Source organism: Carcharhinus amblyrhynchos, chromosome 23 (assembly GCF_965287045.1).
Source record: "Carcharhinus amblyrhynchos chromosome 23, sCarAmb.v2.hapA, whole genome shotgun sequence".
Classification (NCBI taxonomy): Eukaryota; Metazoa; Chordata; class Chondrichthyes; order Carcharhiniformes; family Carcharhinidae; genus Carcharhinus; species Carcharhinus amblyrhynchos.
In genome coordinates this window covers 3,863,491-3,885,709 of record NC_137346.1, presented here as the reverse complement: position 1 = coordinate 3,885,709, position 22,219 = coordinate 3,863,491, and the positions used below count along the sequence as shown (strand labels likewise).

Below are 22,219 nucleotides of genomic sequence, written 5' to 3'. Positions count from 1 at the left end.
AGTGCAGAAGGAGGTAATTCAGCCCATTGAGTCTGCACCAACCACTATCCTATCCAGGACCTATTCCTGTAACTCCACATATTTACCCTGCTAAAGGAAGGTCAATTTAGCATAGCCAATCCACCTAACCCACACATCTTTGGATTGTGGGAGGAAACTGGAGCACCTGGAGGAAACCCATCCAGACATGGAGAGAATGTACAAACTCCACACTAAGTGACCCAAGCTGGGAATCAAACCCAGATCTCTGACGCTGTGAGGCAGCAGTACTAACCATCATGCTGTCCCAATAATTCAATAGCTTCATGATCAGCCATTGTTGATACTGTATTAGTTTTTTGAATCAAAATTTATTTCATGAACTGAATCCAATTTATGAATTGCTATGGGATTTGATCACCTTTCTGTGTCATTAGTCTAGACCTCTGGATTACTGGCTCTGTAAAGTAATCATGGTATAAGGAAAACTATCCCAAATCCCAACTCTGCAAAGACAGCTCAACCAAATTTGATTTAACACATAGAAGAAGAATCATAGATCCTTTTGGATCAATTTAATCATACCTGGAGTGAAACATTTTATGCTCACCCTATTGCCAAAATTAAAATATTGGTGTCTAGATTAACTCCAATAACATAACTTGGCATTTCTGATCTGATCCCAACCGGGTCAGCCATTTAAGAGACAAGGAGAAATTTCTTCTCTGAGGGAATGAACCTGTAGAATGCTTGGAAAGAGCTGTAGGTGACATGGTGACACAGTGGTTAGCACTGCTGCCTCACGGCACCAGGCACCCTGGTTCGAATCACAGAATCCCTACAGTGCCGGAGGCCATTCAACCCATTAAGCCTGCACCAACCACACTCTCACATATCCACATCCCTTAACCCATATATTTACCCCACTAATCCGTCTAACCTACGCATCCTGGGACACTAAGAGGCAATTTATCAGGCCAATGCACCTAACCTGCACATCTGGACTCCACACACACAGTGACCCAAGCTGTGAATTGAACCTGGGTGCCTGGCGCTGTGAGGCAGCAGTGCTAACCAGTGTGCTACCGTGCTGTCCAGTATAACAAAACATTACCTAGCTGTATGTTATACAAATAACCATATCAAACTTGCAATAGTCCAAAACTACAGCATAGCTAGGTGCATTGGCCATGCTAAATTCTCTTTCAGTGTACTCGAACAGGTGCCGGAGTGTGGCGTCTGTGGGATTTTCACAATAACATCATTGCAGTGTTAACGTAAGCCTACTTGTGACTAATAAATAAACCTTTTAGAACAACACAATGTGGCCCAGTTAATTACAATATGGCCCAATTCAACACACCCAGGTACAACAAAATTTAGTTCAGGTCATCAGATCTTCTAGGATGGAATCAAAATCACCAAATTTTGTGCAGGAGTTTCCACGCCTGTTCAGGTTGATGGCAGAACTTCAGACTCACATTCCATTTTCCTGTCTGCTCTATATGTCCCATCATTCCCTTTTGTGCCCAAAAATCCGAAAATCCCAGTCTTGAATATACTCAGTGACTGAACATTCCATGATCTCTGGGAAAGATAATTCCCTCTATTCATTCTGCGTCCATTAGACATAGACCCAATGGGGCTGGTCCACCATTCAATGAGTGATCGATAATAATCCTCAACTCCACTTTCCCACCTTATCCCGATAACCTTTGATTCCCTAACTAATTCAAAACCTATCTCAGCCTTGAACATACTTCATGAGCCAGCCTCTAAGTTTAAATTTATTTATTTTTTTTGTTAAAGTTATAAGTAGGCTTATATTAACAATGCAATGAAGTTGCTGTGAAAATCCCCTAGTTGCCACACTCTGGTGACAATGCACCAAATTAGCATGTCTTTCAGACTGTGGGAGGAAACTGGAGCACCTGGAGGAAACCCATCCAGACACAAGGAGAACATGCAAACTCCACGCAGACAGTGACCCGAGGTGGAGTCGAACCCGGGTGCCTGGCACTGTGAGGCAGCAGTGCTAACTACTGTATCACCGTGTCGCCTACAGCTCTTTCTAAGCATTCTACAGATTCACTACCCTCTGAGAGAAGAAATTTCTCCTTGTCTCTTAAATGGGTGACCCGGTTGGGGATCAGATCAGAAACACCAAGTTATATTTTTGGAGTTAGTCTAGACTCCAATATTTTAATTTTGGCAATAGGGTGAGCATAAAACGTTTCACTCCAGTTATGATTAAATTGATCCATAAGGAAGCTTTTATCAAACAAACTTCATTTTTAATAACACTTTAAAATGTGACAAAGAATTAACATAACTTTTACTAATTGGGAATACTTAAAACATGACAAGGTGTAATTCTGCACTAGCTCTTGCTTTAGTTCCAATGTAAGAAGAATCCCCACAGACATAAATATCTTTTTTGGATCAGCATGAGAACAGATATTGCTGGATTTCTAGCCTTTTACACCTCTGGACAGAGATCCAGACAGACACTTGTCTTCTGATGCAGTTTCCAGAGAAAGATCCACCCCAAACAGCGGAATATGAGGAAGAGATTTATTTCCTGGCAGGTCCTAGTCTCCAACTCCAGAGAGGTAAAGAGAGGCACTGCTCTCTAAGAACTCCAAGCAGCATCTGACTTGATTCTCTGTGTAAACCTAGCTTCACCCAGTCACCTGATTTTTCTATCAATCATTCTATTCAAGTCCTACTTTGCAAAACCCCAGGCAGCACTAAAATAACACTGGGGTTAGACTTTTTAAAAAATCCCGCACAGAAGTATGACTCATACATTTCTTCGAATCGTCACAATGCCTAACCCTGCGATTATGCCTTCTGGCCCTAGACTCTCCTACAAGGAGAAACAATCTCTCAGCATCGACCCTGTCGAGCCCCCTAACAATCCTATGTGTCTCAAAAAGATCACCTCTCATTCTTGATTCTAATGAGTACAGGCCCAAACTACTCAACCTTTCCTCATTAAAATCCCTTCATGCCTGGGATCAACCTAGTGAACCTTCCCTGGACTGCCTTGTCAATGAATTCCTTATCTCTGTCCTGGCCAGTCCCTCATTCTGAGACTATGACCCCCCCCCCAGTCTGTGGCTCGCCCGGCAGGAGAAACAGCCACTCAGTCGCCACATTGTCAAGTGCTCTCAGAATCTCGCATGTGATCACCTCTCATTCTAAGCTCCAGAGAAAATAAGCCCATTCCAATCCATCTTTCCTCACAGGAAAAGTTTCTCATCCAAGGAATGAATCTGGGTGAACCTTTGTTGAGCTGTCTCTCGGGCCAGTATATCATTCCTTGGGTAACCAGAGTAAAACTGTACACAGTACTTGTGTGGACTCTGACATGACCTCCTTACTCCTATCTTCCAACCATCTTGCTGTGAAGGTTAACATATTTCATATATAGAGTCCTACAGTGTAGAAGAAGGCCACTTGGCCCATCAAGCCTGCACCGACCACAATCCCACCCAGGCCTTACCCCCATTACCCTGTTGCAGTTATCCTAGCTAGTTCCCCTGACACTAAGGGGCAACTTAGCCAATCCACTTAACCCGCACATCATTGGACTGTGGGAGGAAACCGGGGCACCCGGCAGAAACCCACGCAGACATGGGGAGAACGTGAAGATTCCACACAGACAGTGACCTAAGCCGGGAATCGAACCTGGGTCCCTGGCCCTGTGAGGCAGCAGTGCTAACCACTGTGCCGCCCCAGTATTGTATGCCTCCTAATTGCCTGCTGTACCTTCATGATAAGTAACACAGTTTGCAATAAATAATGTTATACTTACTTCCAGGATAAATAAAACAATGGCCCATGTAAAGATTAAAATTTGTCCTCTGTGTTGCCGTGATGTTGTTGTTGTAGTATTTGTCTGAAATGGAGGCAAAAAAATATAAGTATGTTTATGATTATAAATATGCTGCAAACCTGCAGGGTCTGGGTTGAGTGGCTAGGAAGGGACTAATTCTTTAGCTGAGGTGCCAATGACTAGGGAATATAGTTTAAAAGTTATTGATAGAAAGATTGAGTTGACCCTAACGTTAGGGGATTAACAGGGTAAATATGTGGGGTTGCAGGAATAGGGCCTGGTTGGGATTGTGGTCAATGCAGACTCGATGGGAAGGGGAGTTGAGGAAAGATTCTGTTCATCCAGAGGGCTATTGGGCCTCGCTGTCTGACAGGATAGTAGAGGCAGAAGCCCTTGACTCACTTTAACGGAGTGTCAGGATATACGCCTCAGGTGCTGTAACCTGCTGGGTTACGGAGCAAATGCTAGAATGTGGGATTAGGCTGGGTGGCTCGTTCTTTGGCTAGTGTAGTCACGATGGGCAGAGTGGCCTTTCCATAGGTGCAAACTTAGTACAGTTCTCTTCCGTGGTGACCATAAGTTGGTGTAAGTGTTTGTTTCAGATAGGAGAGTTGTTACTGGATGGGTTCCCGACAGGGTGGATCATCTCTGTACAGCCTCAGCTCATCTGTACCATAGGCAGACTCCAGAGGAATCTGGTTGCTAAGAGAGAGCGTGACTGCAAAATCCCAAAAGTGCTGCAACACCACTCAAGTGGGAGGTTTGCAGCCTTGTATTCCGCAAAAGAGATTGCGATCCCACTCCATAACAAGTGCACAAAGTCTAAGCTGACACTTTTCATTTGGCATTTTGTGAGGTTGTGAACGGTGCAAGTCTTTAGAGGAACTCCTTACCTTTACACACGGTATGTCATAATAGATGGTGGTAAAAATGATTATATATGACACATACAGCAAGCAGCTGATGGTGAACATGTAGGCTGCAAATTTGTTCCACTTTTGCTCAAGCAACGTGTTTAAGGGTTCCACAGAGAGCAACAGGTGTCTGTTCTAAAGGGGGTGAAGAAGGAGAGAAATAATTAGATTGATTTTTGACGCTGCGCCGTGAGATGTTAAATTATTGAACCGGAACTTTTCTTGCTCTGCGACAATGCGAACGGTGGTGAGGGCAACAGAGATTCTGGGAATGTGGTGAGCAGCAGTCAACTCCTGCACCAATGTGATTGAAGAGAGAAAGAGGGGAGTGGTGTCAAATCAGGCACAGAATGAGTAATAGAGGGGGAAAGCTTGGATTCAGAGAGAGAAGTGATAAAAGTTTAAGTAAAAACTGCAATCAGGAATGTGATTCCACAGTTTGAGCTGGAGAGGCTGAGTGGTGGTGGTTCACACCCAAGCTGTTTTTTAACCTTTTGGGGAATAGTGGGTTCCTGAGCTGAATCTCAGCCTCCTTCCGTGGTCAACAAGACCTGGCATTGGGCTTGAATCCAGAGTTTCTGGTCCGGTTCAATGCTGGTGGGTTGGGGTGGGGGGAGGAGGAGGAGGGTGGTGGGCACTACTCACTGAGCCACAAGGCCCCCTGGTAAAGCAGGTAGTGAAGGAAACATAGGAGCAGGAGGCCATTCGGCCCTTCGAGTCTGCTCTGCCATTCATCACGATTGTCACCGATTGTCCAACTCAATAGCCTAATCCTGCTTTCTCCCCATAACCTTCGATCCCATTCACCCCACGTGCTGTATCCAGCCACCTCTTGAATACATTCAATGTTTTGGCATCAACTATTTCCTGTGGGAATGAATTCCACAGGCTCACCACTCTTTGGGTGAAGAAATGTCTCCTCACCTCCGTCCTAAGTGTCTACCCTGAATCCTCAGACTGTGACCCCTGGTTCTGGACTCGCCCACCATCGGGAACATCCTCCCTGCATCTACCCTGTCCAGTCCTGTTAGAATTTTATAGATCCCTATGAGATTCCCCCCACCCCCCTCACCTCCAACTCCAGTGAAAACAATCCTAACCTAATCAATCTCTCCTCATACATCAGTCCCGCCATCCCTGGAATTAGCCTGGTAATCCTTGGCTGCCCTCCCTCGAGAATCCACATCATGACTCCCTCGAGAAACCAGCGAGTGGCTGTGTGCCAAAACCCCCACGACTGAATTGGGGACCATCAGGCCCTCCCAAACTGAGGCCTATTCTTGTTCAAACCACCTCTGGCTGCAGTGGGATATCGAGGGGACAAAAATTTCGCCATTAAAAACAAGGATTCAAGCTGTTAATGACTATCCCTAACTTTCTTCAATGTGTTTAAGAAATAATTAGCATGCAACTTCACAAAACTAACTGGAGGTTGAGAGTGAGATGCCATTTTCGCAAAACTATCATGAATATCAGCAACTTGAGGCAATTCACAAGCTATCACTTCCTCACCAGAATGAAGACATTAATCACAGTAGGCATGATTAAACTTGCGGAGTTTTTAGCAAAGCCCAAACCACTAAATGTCACAGTTACATGGAATTTACAACAGAGCAAGAAGGAGGCATTTCGGCCTAACTGGTTTGCGCTGGTGTTCGTGCTCCATGTAGAATCACAAAATCCCTACAGTGCAGAAGACTATTTGACCCATTGAGACTGCACCGAGTCAGCAACTTACCCCAGCCCACACCACCCCCCTATATTAGTATGGGTATTATTTACCCTCAGAGTGGATCTGAGTTTGAAATTGGAGATGGGAAGGTGGAAATGGGGAAGGCAAAGGAATCCTATTCTGGAGACCCAGGAGAGAGTATGTTTGATTAGAAGGCAGTTCTATTGATGAATCTCAAGGAGCTGGGTGCAAGGATGGCCCAAGATCAGCTGAGGAAATGGAAGTTTGACAGGATCACAGAACACTACGTTACAGTGAGAGGCCATTTGGCCCACTGTGCTGGCTCTTTGGCAGAGCCACACACACAGTCGCATTTCCAAAATGGAGAAAGGTTGTCTAATCCTAGAAGAATCCAGTCCCAACTGGAACCTTAGTAGACAGTTAGTGAGACCAAATGTGAAGGATGGTGAGGTGGAAGGTTGATCTGAGCGGCCTCTGGCCGCCTGCCTCTTTGTGTAAGGTGTGAAGGGAGATTGCCTTTCAGATAATCGGATTCTGCCCAGCACTGTGACGAGTGATATTTAAAATAAGAACTCTACTGGTGCAAAAAATGATAAACTGGCCGATGGAAATGTTAAATTCAAACCCGCTCGCCTGGATTGTGGTGTTAAACGTGACGACTTTCAGGACAGAATTCTTTGCTGAGGTGTCCACTTCCGTGATGTCGTAAAGTGAAGAAGAAACTGGCCCATAGGCCCAGTCTGTAATTTTTCTGGAAAGTTCCATGAGCTGCTTGTCGTACATTTCTCTGCTGAGGATATTTCTGAATATCTGCAAGGGGGTAGAAAGTGCCAACTCCAATCAGGTAAAGAACAGACCCTTCAGCCCTATAAGCCTGCACTGACCGTCCTGCCTGAACTAAAACCCCCAACCCTTCCGGGGAACATATCCCCTTATTCCCATCTTATTCACATATTTGTCAAAACACAAGAATGTGTTTACATCACATGGTAAGCAGCAGCCTTACTGTCAGTTAAATTTGATTTATTATTGTCAGATGTATTAGTATACAGTGAAAAGTATTGTTTCTTGTGCGCTATACAGACAAAACACATTGTACGTAGAGAAGGAAAGGAGAGAGTGCAGAATGTAGTGTTACAGTCATAGCTAGGGTGTAGAGAAAGATCAACTTAATGCGAGGTAAGTCCATTCAAAAGTCTGACAGCAGCAGGGAAGAAGCTGTTCTTGAGTTGGTTGGTATGTGACCTCAGACTTTTGTATCTTTTTCCCAACAGAAGAAGGTGGAAGAGAGAATGTCCGGGGTGTGTGGGGTCCTTAATTATGTTGGCTGCTTTCCCGAGACAACAGAAAGTGTAGACAGTGACAATGGATGGGAGGCTGGTTTGTGTGATGGACTGGGCTACATTCACGACCTTTTGTAGTTCCTTGCAGTCTTGGACAGAGCAGGAGCCCAGACCAAGCTGTGATGCAACCAGAAAGAATGCTTTCTATGGTGCATCTGTAAAAGTTGGTGAGAGTCATAGTGGACATGTCAAATTTTCTTAGCCTTTGGTGAATGGTTGTGGTATTTCAATATTAAGCACATATTTAGACTGGTACCTGATCTAGTACAGTTCTGAGGGGGCACTGAGGGTTCATGTTGCTGCTTATGGTGTAGTGTTTGCCCACACAATAGTCACTCCCCTTCTATGTTAGTTTATAACGGTAAAACATGACCCACTGCTTAAATCTAAATTGGCTTCAGATCTCTCCGTGTTGCTGCCTCACTCTCTCTCTGACCCCCTGAGGTCACTGCTCCTTCAATTCTAACCTCTTGCAGAATCTCAACATTTGACGTCCATCCCCAGTCACCCTGCATAGGAGGTAGTTAACCTTCCTCCTGGAGTCTTTCAGAGGGCATTTGAGGCTACAGACATGTGGTGTGAGACTGGAATCGGCCACAGTCTGAAAGGATTGTTTCCCTGATGGACATTCACCAGCCAGTTGTGTTTTCATCCAGGGTCACAGAGTAGTGCACTCTCCTCTGAATCAAGGTTTGTATGTTCAAGCCCCACTCCAGACCAAATAATCCAAGCTGATGGCCCCTATTGCAGTTCCAAGGGAACATTGCGCTGTTGGACAAGCTGTCTTTTGGATGAAGCTTTAAAGTCTGTCTGCCCCCTCAGTTGGGTATGGAAGATCCCATGGGACTTTTTGGCAGAATAACAGAAGCGGTGTTCTGGTCAATGTCTGTCCCTCGGTTAAAATGAGTGGAAACAGAATCTTTGTTCTCAGAACACCACCACCTGGAGGTTCCTCTCCAAATCACTCACCATCTTGACTTGGAAATACATCCCCGTTCCATCACTGTCGCTGGGTCAACATCCTGGAACACCCTCCCTAACAGCACTATGGGTGTACCTACACCACATGGACTGCAGCGGTTCAAGAAGGCAGCTCAACACCACCACCTTTTTGAGGGTAATTAGGAATGGGCAATAAATGCTGGTCTAGCCAGCGACACCTTGACCCTGTGAATGAATTTTAAAATTGCTGTATGTTGGAGTTTGCTGTGCACAAATTGGTTGCAATGGTACCGACACTTACGACAGTGACAACATTTCAAAAGTACTTAATTAAAGTTTATTTACTGGTGTCACAAATAGGCTGACATCAACACTGTAATGAAGTTACTGTGAAAATCCCCTAGTTGCCACACTCCTGCACCTGTTTGGGTACAACTGAGGGAGAATTTAGCACGGCCAATTCATCTAACCAGCACATCTTTCGGACTGTGGGAGGAAACCGGAGCACCCGGAGGAAACCCATGCAGATGCAGGGAAAGGTGCAGACCCCACACAGGCAGTCACTCAAGATTGGAATTGAACCCAGGTCCTTGGCGCTGTGAGAACATAAGAACTAGGAGCAGGAGTTGGCCATCTGGCCCCTCGAGCCTGCTCCGCCATTCAATAAGATCATGGCTGATCTTTTTGTGGACTCAGCTCCACTTACCCCCCCGCTCACCAGAACCCTTAATTCCTTTACTGTTCAAAAATTTATCTATCCTTGCCTTAAAAACATTCAATGAGGGAGCCTCAACTGGGCAGGGAATTCCACAGATTCACAACCCTTTGTGTGAAGAAGTTCCTCCTCAACTCAGTCCTAAATCTGCTCCCCCTTATTTTGAGGCCATTCCCCCTAGTTCTAGTTTCACCCGCCAGTGGAAACAACCACAGCAGTGTTAACCACCGTGCCACGCTGTACTGGTATCAAATATTTTGGAACGTCTTCAGGTTGTGAAAGTTGCTATGTAAATACAAGTCCGCGCCAATCCAGCTCCATTGTCACTTTTAAAAGTTTATTTATTAGTCACAAGTAAGGCTTACATTAACACTGCAATGAAGTTACTGTGAAATTTCCCCAGTCGCCACACTCCAGTGCCTGTTCAGGTCACTGCACCCAACCAACACGCCTTTGGGCCAGGAAATGGCAAATGGAATTTAATGTTGGCAAGTGCGAGGTGGTCCACTTTGGTAGGAAGAATGGTAGGAAGGACTATTACTTACGTGGCGAAAAACTGCAGCAGGTGACGGTGCAGAGGGACCTCGGGGTCCTTGTGCATGAGTCGCAAAAACCCAGCTTGCAGGTGCAGCAGGTGGTCAGGAAGGCGAATGGGATGCTGGCCTTCATAGCGAGGGGGATTGAATATAAAAGTAGGGAGGTCTTGCTGCAGCTGTATAGGGCATTGGTGAGGCCGCAGCTGGAGTACTGTGTGCAGTTTTGGGCGCCGCACCCGCGCAAGGATATTTTGGCCCTGGAGGGAGTGCAGAGGAGGTTTACTAGGCTGATACCGGAGTTGAGGGGATTGAGCTATGAGGAGAGGCTGAATAAACTAGGCTTGTACTTGTTAGAGTTTAGAAGAATGAGGGGAGATCTCATTGAGACGTATAAGATGGGATAGATAGGATAGAGGCGGAGAGACTCTTCCCGCTCAAAAAAGACAGTAGGACTAGGGGGCACAGCCTCAAGATAAAGGGGAGGCGGTTTAGAACAGAGTTGAGGAGGAACTTCTTCACTCAAAGGGTGGTGAATCTCTGGAATTCTCTGCCCGTTGAAGTGGTGGAGGCTGCCTCGCTAAATATTTTTAAGACGCGGGTTGATGGGTTTTTGATAAGAGAGGGGATTAAGGGTTATGGGGAGAGGGCGGGAAAGTGGAACTGAGCCACGACAGATCAGCCATGATCTTATTGAATGGCGGGGCAGGCTCGAAGGGCTAGATGGCCTACTCCTGCTCCTATTTCTTATGTTCTTATGTTCTTATGTTCAGACGGTGGAAGAAAACCGGAGAACCCGAAGGAAACCCACGCAGGTTTGACCCAAGCCAGGAATCAAACCCTTGTCCCTGGTGCTGCGAGGCAGCTGTGCTAACCACTGTGCTGCAGTTCTAGTTTCTGGATTTTTATTTAAGAAACTGCATTCAGATTTCATATGCCTACACTGAAATTTGAACACCTTCCTTAGAATCTACAGCACGGAGACAGGCCCTTTGGCCCAAACTAGTCCACGCTGAGCAAAAAAGCCCATCTAAGCTAATTCCATCTGCTTGTATTTGGCCCAAATCCCTCGAATCCATCCATCTGTCCGATTGCCTTTTAAATGTTGTCAATGTTTCTGCCTCAACCTCCGACAGCTCATTCCACGCACACAGCACCTTCCGTTTAAAAAAGGTGCTTCTCAGGTTCCCATTCATTCTATCCCCTCTCTGCCCTCTAGTTCTCAATTCCCCAACCCTGGGAAAAAGACTGAGTGCATTCATCCTATCCACGCCTCTCCTGATCCTGTACACCTCTATAAGATCAGTCTCCAACGCCCCAGAGGAGAAAGAACTCCTAGGCTGTCCAATCTCTCCCTATAACTCAGTCCTTTGAATCCTGGCAAAATATCCGTATCCAAATTAAAGTTCACTAAACATGTTAATGTAATTCTGCAAAATGCTGCTTAGTCTAAGTGTGAAAACAGGGTTCTCACTGATGTTGAAGTAATAAGCAGGAGGAAATTGCCCCCAATATTACCGTGCATTTTATATATTTATGTAGTACAGAGTACAGACAGCAGAGGGCGGTCTCACACAATGTCATACTTCACATCAAGTTAGTGAGTGGAGTTCTTTCTCGTTGACACCAAGAGCGTCACTGAGTCGGAACGAGGGTACGTGCACACAGGTAAGCTTGTGTGTGTTCACGTGTGAGACCCAGGCTTGACCTGGACTGTCTGTGAGGCTCCTTTCTCAAGGTGGAACCACAGAGCTGTTCCAAAAAGCAGCTGCCAGCCTTTCAGCAATGATATGGATTTGCTGGAGTTGGACTGGGGTGGACACAGTAAGAAGTCTCACAACACCAGGTTACCTATCTGGATATATTTAAGTCGCGGGTAGATAGGTTCCTGACAGACAGGGGAATTGAGGGTTATGGGGAGAAAGCGGGAAAGTGGAACTGAGCCACAGCAGATCAGCCATGATCTTATTGAATGGCGGGGCAGGCTCGAAGGGCTAGATGGCCTACTCCTGCTCCTATTTCTTATGTTCTTATGTTCTCATTATGTTCTTAAAGTCCAACAGGTTTATTTGGAATTACGATCTTTCGGAGCACTGCCCCTTCATCAGGTGAGTCACCTGAGACAAAAAGGTACAAAAGTCTGAGATCAATTTCCAACCGACTCAAGAACAGCTTCTTCCCTGCTGCTGTCAGGCTTTTGAATAGACCTACTGCACATTAAATTGATCTTTCTCTACACCCTAGCTATGACTGTAGCACTACATTCTGCACTCTCTTGTTTCCTTCTCTATGAACGGTATGTTTTGTCTCTATAACGTGCAGGAAACAATACTTTTCACTGTAAACTAATACACGTGACAATAATAAATCAAATCAAATCCTGATGAAGGGGCAGTGCTCCAAAAGCTCGTGGTTCTAAATAAACCTGTTGGATTTTAACCTGGTGTTGTGAGGCTTACTATACCTTTCAGTAACAAAGTAACCTATCGATAAATAGATTCTTACCTCAAACTTGCCCAGTTTCGCCGCAAGCTGCAGTGGGGTTAGTCCTTTATCATTCTTTATTTCTTCCAGGTTCATCTCTTTATGTTCAATCAGGATCCTGTTGTACATTTCCGTTACAAACTGTGTGTTGTCCTCTGTGTCATCAGCTACAGAGACCAGTGAGTGTAGCACCGTGTTTCCCATGGAGTCCTGCTCCCCAACGTTGGTGGTCTGATTATGCAGGAGCAGCGTGACTATCTCTGGTTGGTTGGTACAGGCAGCCAAGGACAGCGGGAGTTCACCTGTCACACATTCAGCAACAGCAACAGTTACCACTGCCTTTGTCACCTCCCAGGCTCGACTGTACATGAATGCTCGTGTCCCATTTATCATCACCCCTACACCCTGTAAACCTCAGCTCAGCTAAAGATCTCTGCTTCCACAGTGCTAGGGACTAGGTTCAATCCTGGCCTCAGGTTAGTTTGGAGTTTGCACATTTTCCCCATGTCTGCGTGGGTTTCCTCCGGGTGCTCCAGTTTCCTCCCACAGTCCAAAGACATGCGGGTTATATGGATTGGCCATGCGGAATTGCTTCTTAGTGTCCCAGGATGTGTAGGTTAGAGGGATTAGCAGGGTAAATATGTAGGATTACGGGAATAGGACCTGGTTGGGGTTGTGGTCGGTACAAGCTCGATGGGCCAAATACCCTCCTTCTACACTGTAGGGATTCTATGATTCTAACCAGAGCCTTGCTCACCCCAGTGCTAACTAACATGCAGCAGGCTCCCAATCTGACAGAGTCTCAAATTTAAAAATCTCATCCTGTCCCTACCTCGAACCTCAGTGAGTCCTGTGCCTCCTTGGAGAATACTGATCTCCTTTCACCATCTTCCATTATTCAGTCTAATTGTTTCTGCTCTGAGCTTCCACTCCCTTTACCCACCCGGGGTTGGTATCCCTTAAACTCTGATCCTACAAGAATCTACCAGCCTCTGTTTGAACTCAGTTGGCTCAGTTGATTTTTTTTAATCAGTGCAATAATAGTTCTCTGATTTTCTCTCCCTCACTCCTTTTGAACTTTAGAATCTCCAGTGCTAAACCTCGATTCTTTCATAAGAACTAGGAGCAGGAGAGGCCATTTGGCCCCTCCCACCTGCTCCGCCATTCAATAAGATCATGGCTGATCTTCTCATGGACTCAGCTCCACTTACCCTCCCACTCACCATAACCCTTAATTCCTTTACTGTTCAAAAATCTATCTATCCTTACTTTAAAAACATTCAATGAGGGAGCCTCAACTGCTTCACTGGGCAGAGAATTCCACAGATTCACAACCCTTTGTGTGAAGAAGTTCCTCCTCAACTAAATCCTTAATCTGCTCCCCCTTATTTTGAGGCTATGCCCCCTAGTTCTAGTTTTACCAGCCAAAGGAAACAACTTCCCTGCTTCTATCTTATCTATTCCCTTCATAATTTTATATGTTTCTATAAGATTTCCCCTCATTCTTCTGAATTCCAATGAGTATAGCCCCAGTCTACTCAGTCTCTCCTCTTGGCACAGTGTAACAGTGGTTGGCACTACTGCCTCACAGTGCCAGGGACCCGGGTTCGATTCCAGGCTTGGGGCACTATCTGTGTGGAGTTTGCACGTTCTCCCCGTGTCTGAATAGGAGTGCTCCAGTTTCTGTCCACAATCCAAAGATGTGTGTGTTAGGGTGCATTGGCCATGCTAAATTGCCCCTTATTGTCAGGGGGACTAGCTAGGGCAAATGCATGGGATTATGGAGATAGAGCCTGGGCAGGATTGTGGTCACTATAGACTCGATGGGCCGAATAGCCTCCTTCTGCACTGTAGGATTCTATGATCGTAAGCCAACCCTCTCAACTCCGGAATCAACCGAGTGAGTCTCCTCTGCAATCCCTCCAGTGCCAGTATATCCTTCCTCAAGTATGGAGACCAAAACTGTATATGTGTTGGGTGATTCGCTGGTAAGGTCAGGATTTATTAAACTCACCAAAATAAAAGCCCTGTTTTTTTTTGTTTGATTGGAAAAACTCCCCGTTGGCTTTTGCGTTGACATTAGCTCCTTTCTCCAGTAGGATGTGGACAATATCTGGACACCGTCTCTCAATGGCGATGTGCAGAGCTGTTTGGCCTTCACAAAAACAAAAGCAAATAGCTCAAATCAAAGCATCTGTTTCTGCCCCCCCCATGTTAAACATCTGTTTCTGTCCCCCCATGTCAAACATCTGTTTCTGCCCCCCCATGTCAAACATCTGTTTCTGCCCCCCCATGTCAAACATCTGTTTCTGCCCCCCCATGTCAAACATCTGTTTCTGCCCCCCCCCATGTCAAACATCTGCATCAGCCCCTGCAGATTGGAGGGTGGTAAAACATAACCCCACAGTTTAAACAAGGAGGGAGGGAGAAAGCAGGGAATTACAGACTGGTTAGCCTAATATCAAGTTCATTTAATTATTAGTCACAAGTAGGCTTACATTAACACCGCAATGAAGTTACTGTGAAACTCCCCTAGTAGCCACATTCCGGTGCCTGTTTGGGTACACTGAGGGGGAGAATTTAGCATAGCCAATCCACCTAACCAGCACGTCTCTTGGACTGTGGGAGGAAACCGGAGGAAACCCACGCAGACACGGGGACAACGTGGAGACTCTGCACAGGCAGTGACCTAAGCTGGGAATTGAACCCGGGACCCTGGCACTGTGAGGTAGCAGTGCTAACCACTGTGCCACCATGCAGTAAGGGTAAAATCTAGAGTCTATTATTAAGGATGCATACCAGAGCACTTTGAAAATATCAGCGGGATTAGATAAAGTCAGCATTTATGAAAGGCGTTTGACAAGCCTATTGGATTTTTTTTTGAGATGTGACTTGTAGAACAGCTAAGGGTGATGTAGTTTATTTAGATCTTCAGAAAGCTTTCGAAAAAGTCCCACAGAAAAAGTTAAGTGTGCAAAGATTAAAGCACGTGGGATTGAGGGAAAATGGATTGCGAATTGGTTAGCAGATGGGAAACAGAATAGGAATTCATGGGTCTTTTTCAAAGTGTCAGGGAGTGACGAATGAACTCCCACAGGGATTAGTGCCTGAGTCCCAGCTCTTCACAATATACATCAATGATTTGGATGAAGGAACTTGGTGGGAATGTGAGTGGTCTGGAGGATTTTAAGAGGCTTCTGGTGATTTAGAGAAGTTGAGTGAGTGGGCTGATATTTGGCAGGTGTAGTATAATGTGGATAAACATGAAGTTATCGCCTTCAGATGGAGAAACAGCAAGGTGGAGCATTATTTAAAAGGTGCTAGATTGGGAGATATTGACATACAAAAGGGACCCGGGTGTCTGAGTGCACAGGATAGCAAAAGCAAGCATACAGGTACAGCAAGCAGTTAGAACATAGAACAGCACAGGCCCTTCGGCCCTCAATGTTGTGCTGAGCTATGTCCAATCCCAAGATCAAGCTATCCCACTCCCTATCATTCTGGTGCGCTCCATGTGCCAGTATATTTGCCAGTTAGGGTGGCAAATGTTCCGTTGGCCTTCATTGCAACTGAACTTGAGTACAGGAGCAAGGATGTTTTACTGCAGCTGTACAGGGCCTTGGTGAGACCACATCTGGAGTATTGTGTGCAGTTTTGGTTCCTTTATCTGAGAAAGGATGTATTTGCCAAAGATGGAACGCAGAGAAGGTTCACCAGACTGGTTCCGGGAATGGCAGGGATTGTCAGATATCAACTGGACCTGAATTTACTGAAATTTAGAAGAATGAGAGGGGATCTCATTAAAGTGTAGAAAATTCTGACAGGGTGGGACAGACTGATTACTCTGTTTCCTCTGGCTGGGTGGGGGTGGGGGTGCGGGTGGGGTGGTCTAAAACAAGGGGTCACAGTCTCGAGATACGGGGTGCGTCACTTAGGACTGAGATGAGGCGGAATCTCTTCACTCAAAGAATGGTGAACTTGTGGAAGACTGTGGAGACCAAAGCACTGAATATATTTTGCTCTGGAGAATAGAGAATACTCTGGGGTGAGGTGATAGCAGTCCTTAAGGTTAGGAAAGCTTTTGAAAGAGTATCCATAAGAAGAGTGTGGCCAAGTGGTCTAAGGTGCTGGATTAAAGCTCCAGTCTTTGTGGAGGATTGGGTTCGAAACCCACTACTGCCACAGTGCCAGGGACATGGGTTCATTCCAGCTTTGTCTGTGTGGAGTTTGCACATTCTCTCTGTGTCTGCGTGGGTTTTCTCTGGGTGCTTCAGTTTCTTCCCACAGTCCAAAGATGTGTGGGTTCGGCTGAATGGCCATGCTAAATTGACCCTTAGTGTCAGGGGATCAGCAGGGGAAATATATGGGGATAGGGTCTGGGTGGGATTGTGATTGGTGCAGACTCGATGGGCCAAATGGCCTCCTTCTGCACCGTAGGGATTCTAAGAGAAGGCGGGCTGGATTTTATTAGGATGGCAGGATCAGACCCTGGGGAGGCCAGCGATGGAATGTTCCCAGCTGCAGACCCCTGCCAGCCTCAGGTGGGGAGGAAGGTGGGATTGGGGATGAGGGTGGGGATGGGCTTTGGAGTGGTGACCGGGACAACTGACGTTGTGTGGGTGATAGCAGGAGGTCAGAAATGGATCAGCTCCACGGTACAACACACAAGCAGGAAGGTGGAGGCTTCAACCGGGGGAAATAATTTGATTCAATTCCCTCCTTCCCATCTTAGAAATTCCTGTTCAGGCTGAACTGCTCATGTGGGTCCATGGAATGTTCTAGAAGCAGGTTCTGTGCACTCAGCAACTCTCTGTTAACCAACCTTTATATTCTTTATCGTAATATTCAGCGTTGATCAGCTGTTTTAAACAGCCATTGCTCTCCGCAGTTGCAATCAACATCTCAATTATTTTCGTTGTGTTGGCATTGAGATTCAGCAAGGCCTTCATCAGGCATGTCTTCCCTGTTTTCTGATCTGTTTAAAAAAACAATCGTTTTTGTAGAGTTCATTCATTTCTTACCCACCCCCCTCCCCTCAGCCTGCCTCCTCCCACCCATTGACTCCGTCTACACTTCTCACTGCCTCGGAAAAGCAGCCGGTGTAATTAAGGACCCCACGCACCCCGGACATTCTCTCTTCCACCTTCTTCCGGTGGGAAAAAGGTGCAAAAGTCTGAGGTCATCTACCAACCGACTCAAGAACAGCTTCTTCCCGGCTGCTGTCAGACTTTTCCTAGAATCATTACAGTGCAGAAAGAGGCCACTCAGCCCATCGAGTCTGCACCGAAAACAATCCCACCCAGGCCCTGTCCTCATAACCCCATATATTTACCCCACTAATCCTTCTCACCTATGCATCCTGCGACACTAAGGGGCATTTTAGCACGGCCAATCCACCTAACCTGCATATCTTTGGACTGTGGGAGGAAACCAGAACACCCAGAGGAAACCCACACAGACATGGGGAGAATGTGCAGACCCCACACAGTGACCCAAGCCGGGAATCGAACCCAGGCTCCTGGAAATGTGAGGCAGCAGTGCCACTGTTGCGCCCCACTTTTGAATGGACCTACCTCGCATTAAGTTGATCTCTCTCTACACCCTAGCTATGACTGTAACACTACACTCTGCACTCTTCCCTTTCCTTCTCTATGAACGGTATGCTTTGTCTGTATAGTGCACAAGAAGCGATACTTTTCACTGTATGTTAATACATGTGACAATAATAAATCAAATCAAATCAAATCCCATTGGGAGCCTCAGGCTTGTATCTGGAAATGTGGCTGCTTTTCCGTCTCCTGCTCAGCCTATGATGTTAGAGGCTGTTGGCAGTGAGTGAATATACCAGCCTTCCCAGCTGAACCGTGAGTTCAAATCCCACCTGGGATATTTTGAGAAATTTGAGTTCAATTGGAAAAAGTTTGGATTATAAAAGCATGAAAAACAGTCAAAATGATCACAAAGCTTCCTGTGTGTCACTGGAATACAACTCCCTGACCATGAGCCTTTTTAAAAAAAGTTTATTTATTAGTGTCACGAGCAGGTTTGCATTAACACTGCAATGAAGTTACTGTGAAAATCCCCTAGTTGCCACACTCCAGTGCCTGTTCAGTTACACTGAGGGAGAATTTAGCATGCGCCTAACCTGCATGTCTTTCAGACTGTGGGAGGAAACCAGAGCACCCGCAGGAAACCCACGCAGACATGGGGAGAATGTGCAGACTCCACACAGTGACCCAAGCCAGGAATCGAACCAGGTCCCTGGCGCTGTGAGGCAGCAGTGCCACTGTGACACTGCACCGCCATCCTTACCCGGACTGGGCTTATATGTGACTCCCGACCCACACTGACACATTGGCCTGCTCTTGCTCGGAGCTCTCACAATCTTGAGACTCGTCACTGTCTCCTGAAGGCACGAGTCAGACTGTGATGGGATAGTCTTCACTTGCCTGGATGGGTACAACTCCAGCAAACCTCAAGAAGCTCGACACCATCCGGGAGGTCAGAACAGTCCCACTTGATCACCCCATTCAACACCTTAAACTTCCACTCCCTCCACCACCATAGAACCTCAGCGGTGTTACAGCCCAGAAGGAGGCCATTCGATCCATTTTGTCCAAGCCAGCTGGAGGACACTCTAACCTCACCTTCCTGCACTCGGCCTATAGGTCCAGATCCAGGAACTTTTTAAAAGAGTTTAGGGTCTCTGCCTCCACCACCAACTTGGGCAGTGAACTCCAGACACCCACCACCCTCTGCATAAAACAGTTCTTCCTCATGTCCCCTCTGCACCGACTGCCACTTATCCTGAATCTGTGTCACCTGGTTCTAGAATTCTCCACCAAGAGAGACAATTTTATCCCGTCCTCCCGTCCACTCTATCTCTTTTCCCTTGTAATTTTCTGTATTTCTATAAAGTCACCTCTCAGCCTTCTTTGTTTCCAAGGAAAATAACCCCGACCCATCCACTCTCTCCTCAGAGCCCTGGCCACATTATTGTAAACCTCCTCTGCACCCTCTCCAGGGAAATTACCTCCTTCCTGTTAATGTGGTGACCAGAACAGCACACAATATTCCAGTGATGACTTGGTGTTTTATACAATTCCAACATTATATCCTTACTTTTACATTCTGTACCAATGAAGGAGAGCGTTCCATTAGCCTTCTTTACCACCTTGTCTACATGAACTGCTGCATTTAGGGACCTGAGTACATGTACACCAAGATCTCTCACTTCATCTTCCCCTTTTAGTATTTATTGTGCAATTTATCCCATTTATTGTGTGTTCCCAGTAACCGTCTGACCTCCCTAAATGCATTACCTCACACGTCTCGATGTTAAAGTTCACCACCCACTCCTCCAACCCATCAATATTGTTTTGGAGATTGTTGCTATCATTTACACTATCCACTACTCGGCCAATCTTGGTATTGTCTGCAAATTTTCCAATCCTGCCTCCTACATTCACGTCAAATCGTTAATCTATAACACAAACAGCAAGGGTTCCAACACAGAGTCCTGTGCAACTTTCCACTCGCAAGAGCATCCATTGACCCTTGCCCTTCCTTTCCTGTTACTGAGGCAACATTTGATCCACCAATAGCATTTACAGGGAGGTTTGGTCCGCACAGTGGCACAGTGGTTAGCACCGCTGCCTCACGGCGCCAGGAACCCAAGTTTGATCCCCGGCTCGGGTGACTGTCTGCGTGGAGTTTGCACATTCTCCCCATGTCTGTGTGGGATTCCTTCGGGTGCTCCAGTTTCCTCCCACAGTCCAAAGATGTGCGGGTTAGATGGATTGGCTGTGCTAAATTGCCCCTTAATGTCAGGGGGACTAACTAGAGTAAATGCACGAGGTTACGGGAATAGGGGCCTGGATGGGATTGTGGTCAGTGCAAAATCGATGGGCCGAGTGGCCTCTGCTGTAGGATTCTATGGTAAGTTGGATAAACAAATGAGGAGTAAGGAATAGAAGGATATATTGATAGGTTGTGATGAGGTAGAGGTGGGAGAAGGTTTATGTGGGATGTAAATAGACCAGATGGGCCAGATGGCCTGTTTTGTTGAGACGTCTGACCCAATACCTATGAACTCTGTCAGCTTCATTCTGGTAGATTGTAAGTGCTCCAATATTCCCTCGAGTCTTTCCATATTCCCATCAGCAATGGAGGAGAATAACAGCATTGTCACTTTGTGCCTCAGGCTGCCAGGAGATAAGAAGAAACAAATCTGTTCACATGTTGTAATTATCGGCACCAAACCCTTGTTTGTAAATAAGAAGGTTCCGGAGAGGCTGATTATCCTCTACCCTGCTCATACACTTCCTACAGTGCAGACGAGGCCATTCAGTCCATCAACTCTGCACTGACTCTCTGATAGAGTATTTTATCCAGGCCCTATGCCCCATCTTATCCCTGTAACCCCACACATTTCCAATGGAAGATCCATCTAACCTACACATCTTGGGACACTAAGGAGTAATTTAACATGGTCAATCCACCTAACCCGCACATCTTTCAGACTTTCAGCGGAGTAAACCCATGCCGACACAGGGGGAATGTGCAGATTCTGCACAGACAGTGATCGAACCCGGGTCCCTGGCGCTGTGAGGCAGCAGTGCTAACCCACTGTGCCACTGTGCCACCCATCAGGTAGCAAGCTGACTTGGACACTGGCCTGCAATGATGATACTTGCATTTATTCAGAACCTCTCACAACCCAGCACGCTCTACAGACATGGAAGAACTTTGGAATTGTGGTCACTGTTGTAATTTCCCAGATAGAAATGCAGGAACAGGAGTAGGCCATTCAGCCCCTCCAGCCTGCTCCTCTATTCGATAAGATCATGGCTGATTTAGGAAACACAGCGGCCAGTTTATGGATGATCTGACTTGTTCAGTGACAGTGAAGGAGTACAATTGGTTCAGAAAACATTTCCTCTGGATAGTGGCAATGGGATCGAGTGGAGAAGTGTTATCCTTTCACATTCTATCCTTTGAGAATATGGGAAGACATTTTGGGATGTGGATTTAACAATCCAACAGCACATCACCCCATGAACTCTTCCTCAATGGCCACCTCCATCCTTGTAGCAGCTTATCAAGGATTTTCTGGGCTCTAACAGCCCATATGATGAGATATTAAAAAAATATTCATGGGCATCGCTGGCTGTGCCCAGCATTTATTGCCCATCCCTAGATGCCCTTGGAGGGCAGTTGAGAGTCAACCACATTGCTGTGACTCTATAGGTCAGACAGGGTAAGGACGGCAGATTTCCTTCCCTAAAGGACATTAGTGAACCAGATGGGTTTTTCCGACAATCGACAATAGTTTCATGGTCATCACTAGATTCTTAATTCCAGAATTTTTATTGAATTCAAATTCCACCATCTGCCGCGGTGGGATTCAAATCTGGGTCATAAGAACATTAGCTGAATTTCTGCCTTAATAGTCTAATGATAGTATCACTAGTTCATCGCCTCCCCCGTGGAAAGGAGAGACTCCCACTTAATAAAGTATTCTGCTGTTGGAGTGCTGAGTGAGAGCTGCACAGATTGGGACTGTATAGAGCACTGATCAATGTGAGACCTTCGGGCTACAGTTATAGGCTGTGCCTGGAGCACTGTGTGTACAGTTTTGGTCTCCTTACCCAAGAAAGTTAGAGCTCAGAAAATCCTTTATAAGCTGCTACTTGCCCTGGAGGGAACACAACAAAGGTTCACTAGACCTTGGGATGAGAAGATTGTATGAGGTGGAGCAATTGGAGAGACTAGG

General features: G+C 46.2%; 1 protein-coding gene across 2 annotated transcripts in view; it reads right to left on the bottom strand.

Annotated features, from left to right (window-relative positions):
- LOC145357369 (transient receptor potential cation channel subfamily V member 3-like) overlaps positions 1 to 22,219 on the bottom strand; it is a 48,331-nt gene that overhangs the window by 11,223 nt on the left and 14,889 nt on the right. For both annotated transcript variants that reach the window (XM_080210674.1, XM_080210675.1), the window contains exons 4-10: positions 20,530 to 20,648; positions 17,267 to 17,419; positions 14,459 to 14,599; positions 12,466 to 12,746; positions 7,061 to 7,237; positions 4,714 to 4,869; positions 3,800 to 3,883 (exon numbers count right to left, since the gene is read on the bottom strand). In XM_080210674.1, coding sequence (XP_080066800.1) covers positions 3,800 to 3,883; positions 4,714 to 4,869; positions 7,061 to 7,237; positions 12,466 to 12,746; positions 14,459 to 14,599; positions 17,267 to 17,419; positions 20,530 to 20,648 — 1,111 coding nt within the window. The remainder of the gene's footprint in view (positions 1 to 3,799; positions 3,884 to 4,713; positions 4,870 to 7,060; positions 7,238 to 12,465; positions 12,747 to 14,458; positions 14,600 to 17,266; positions 17,420 to 20,529; positions 20,649 to 22,219) is intronic.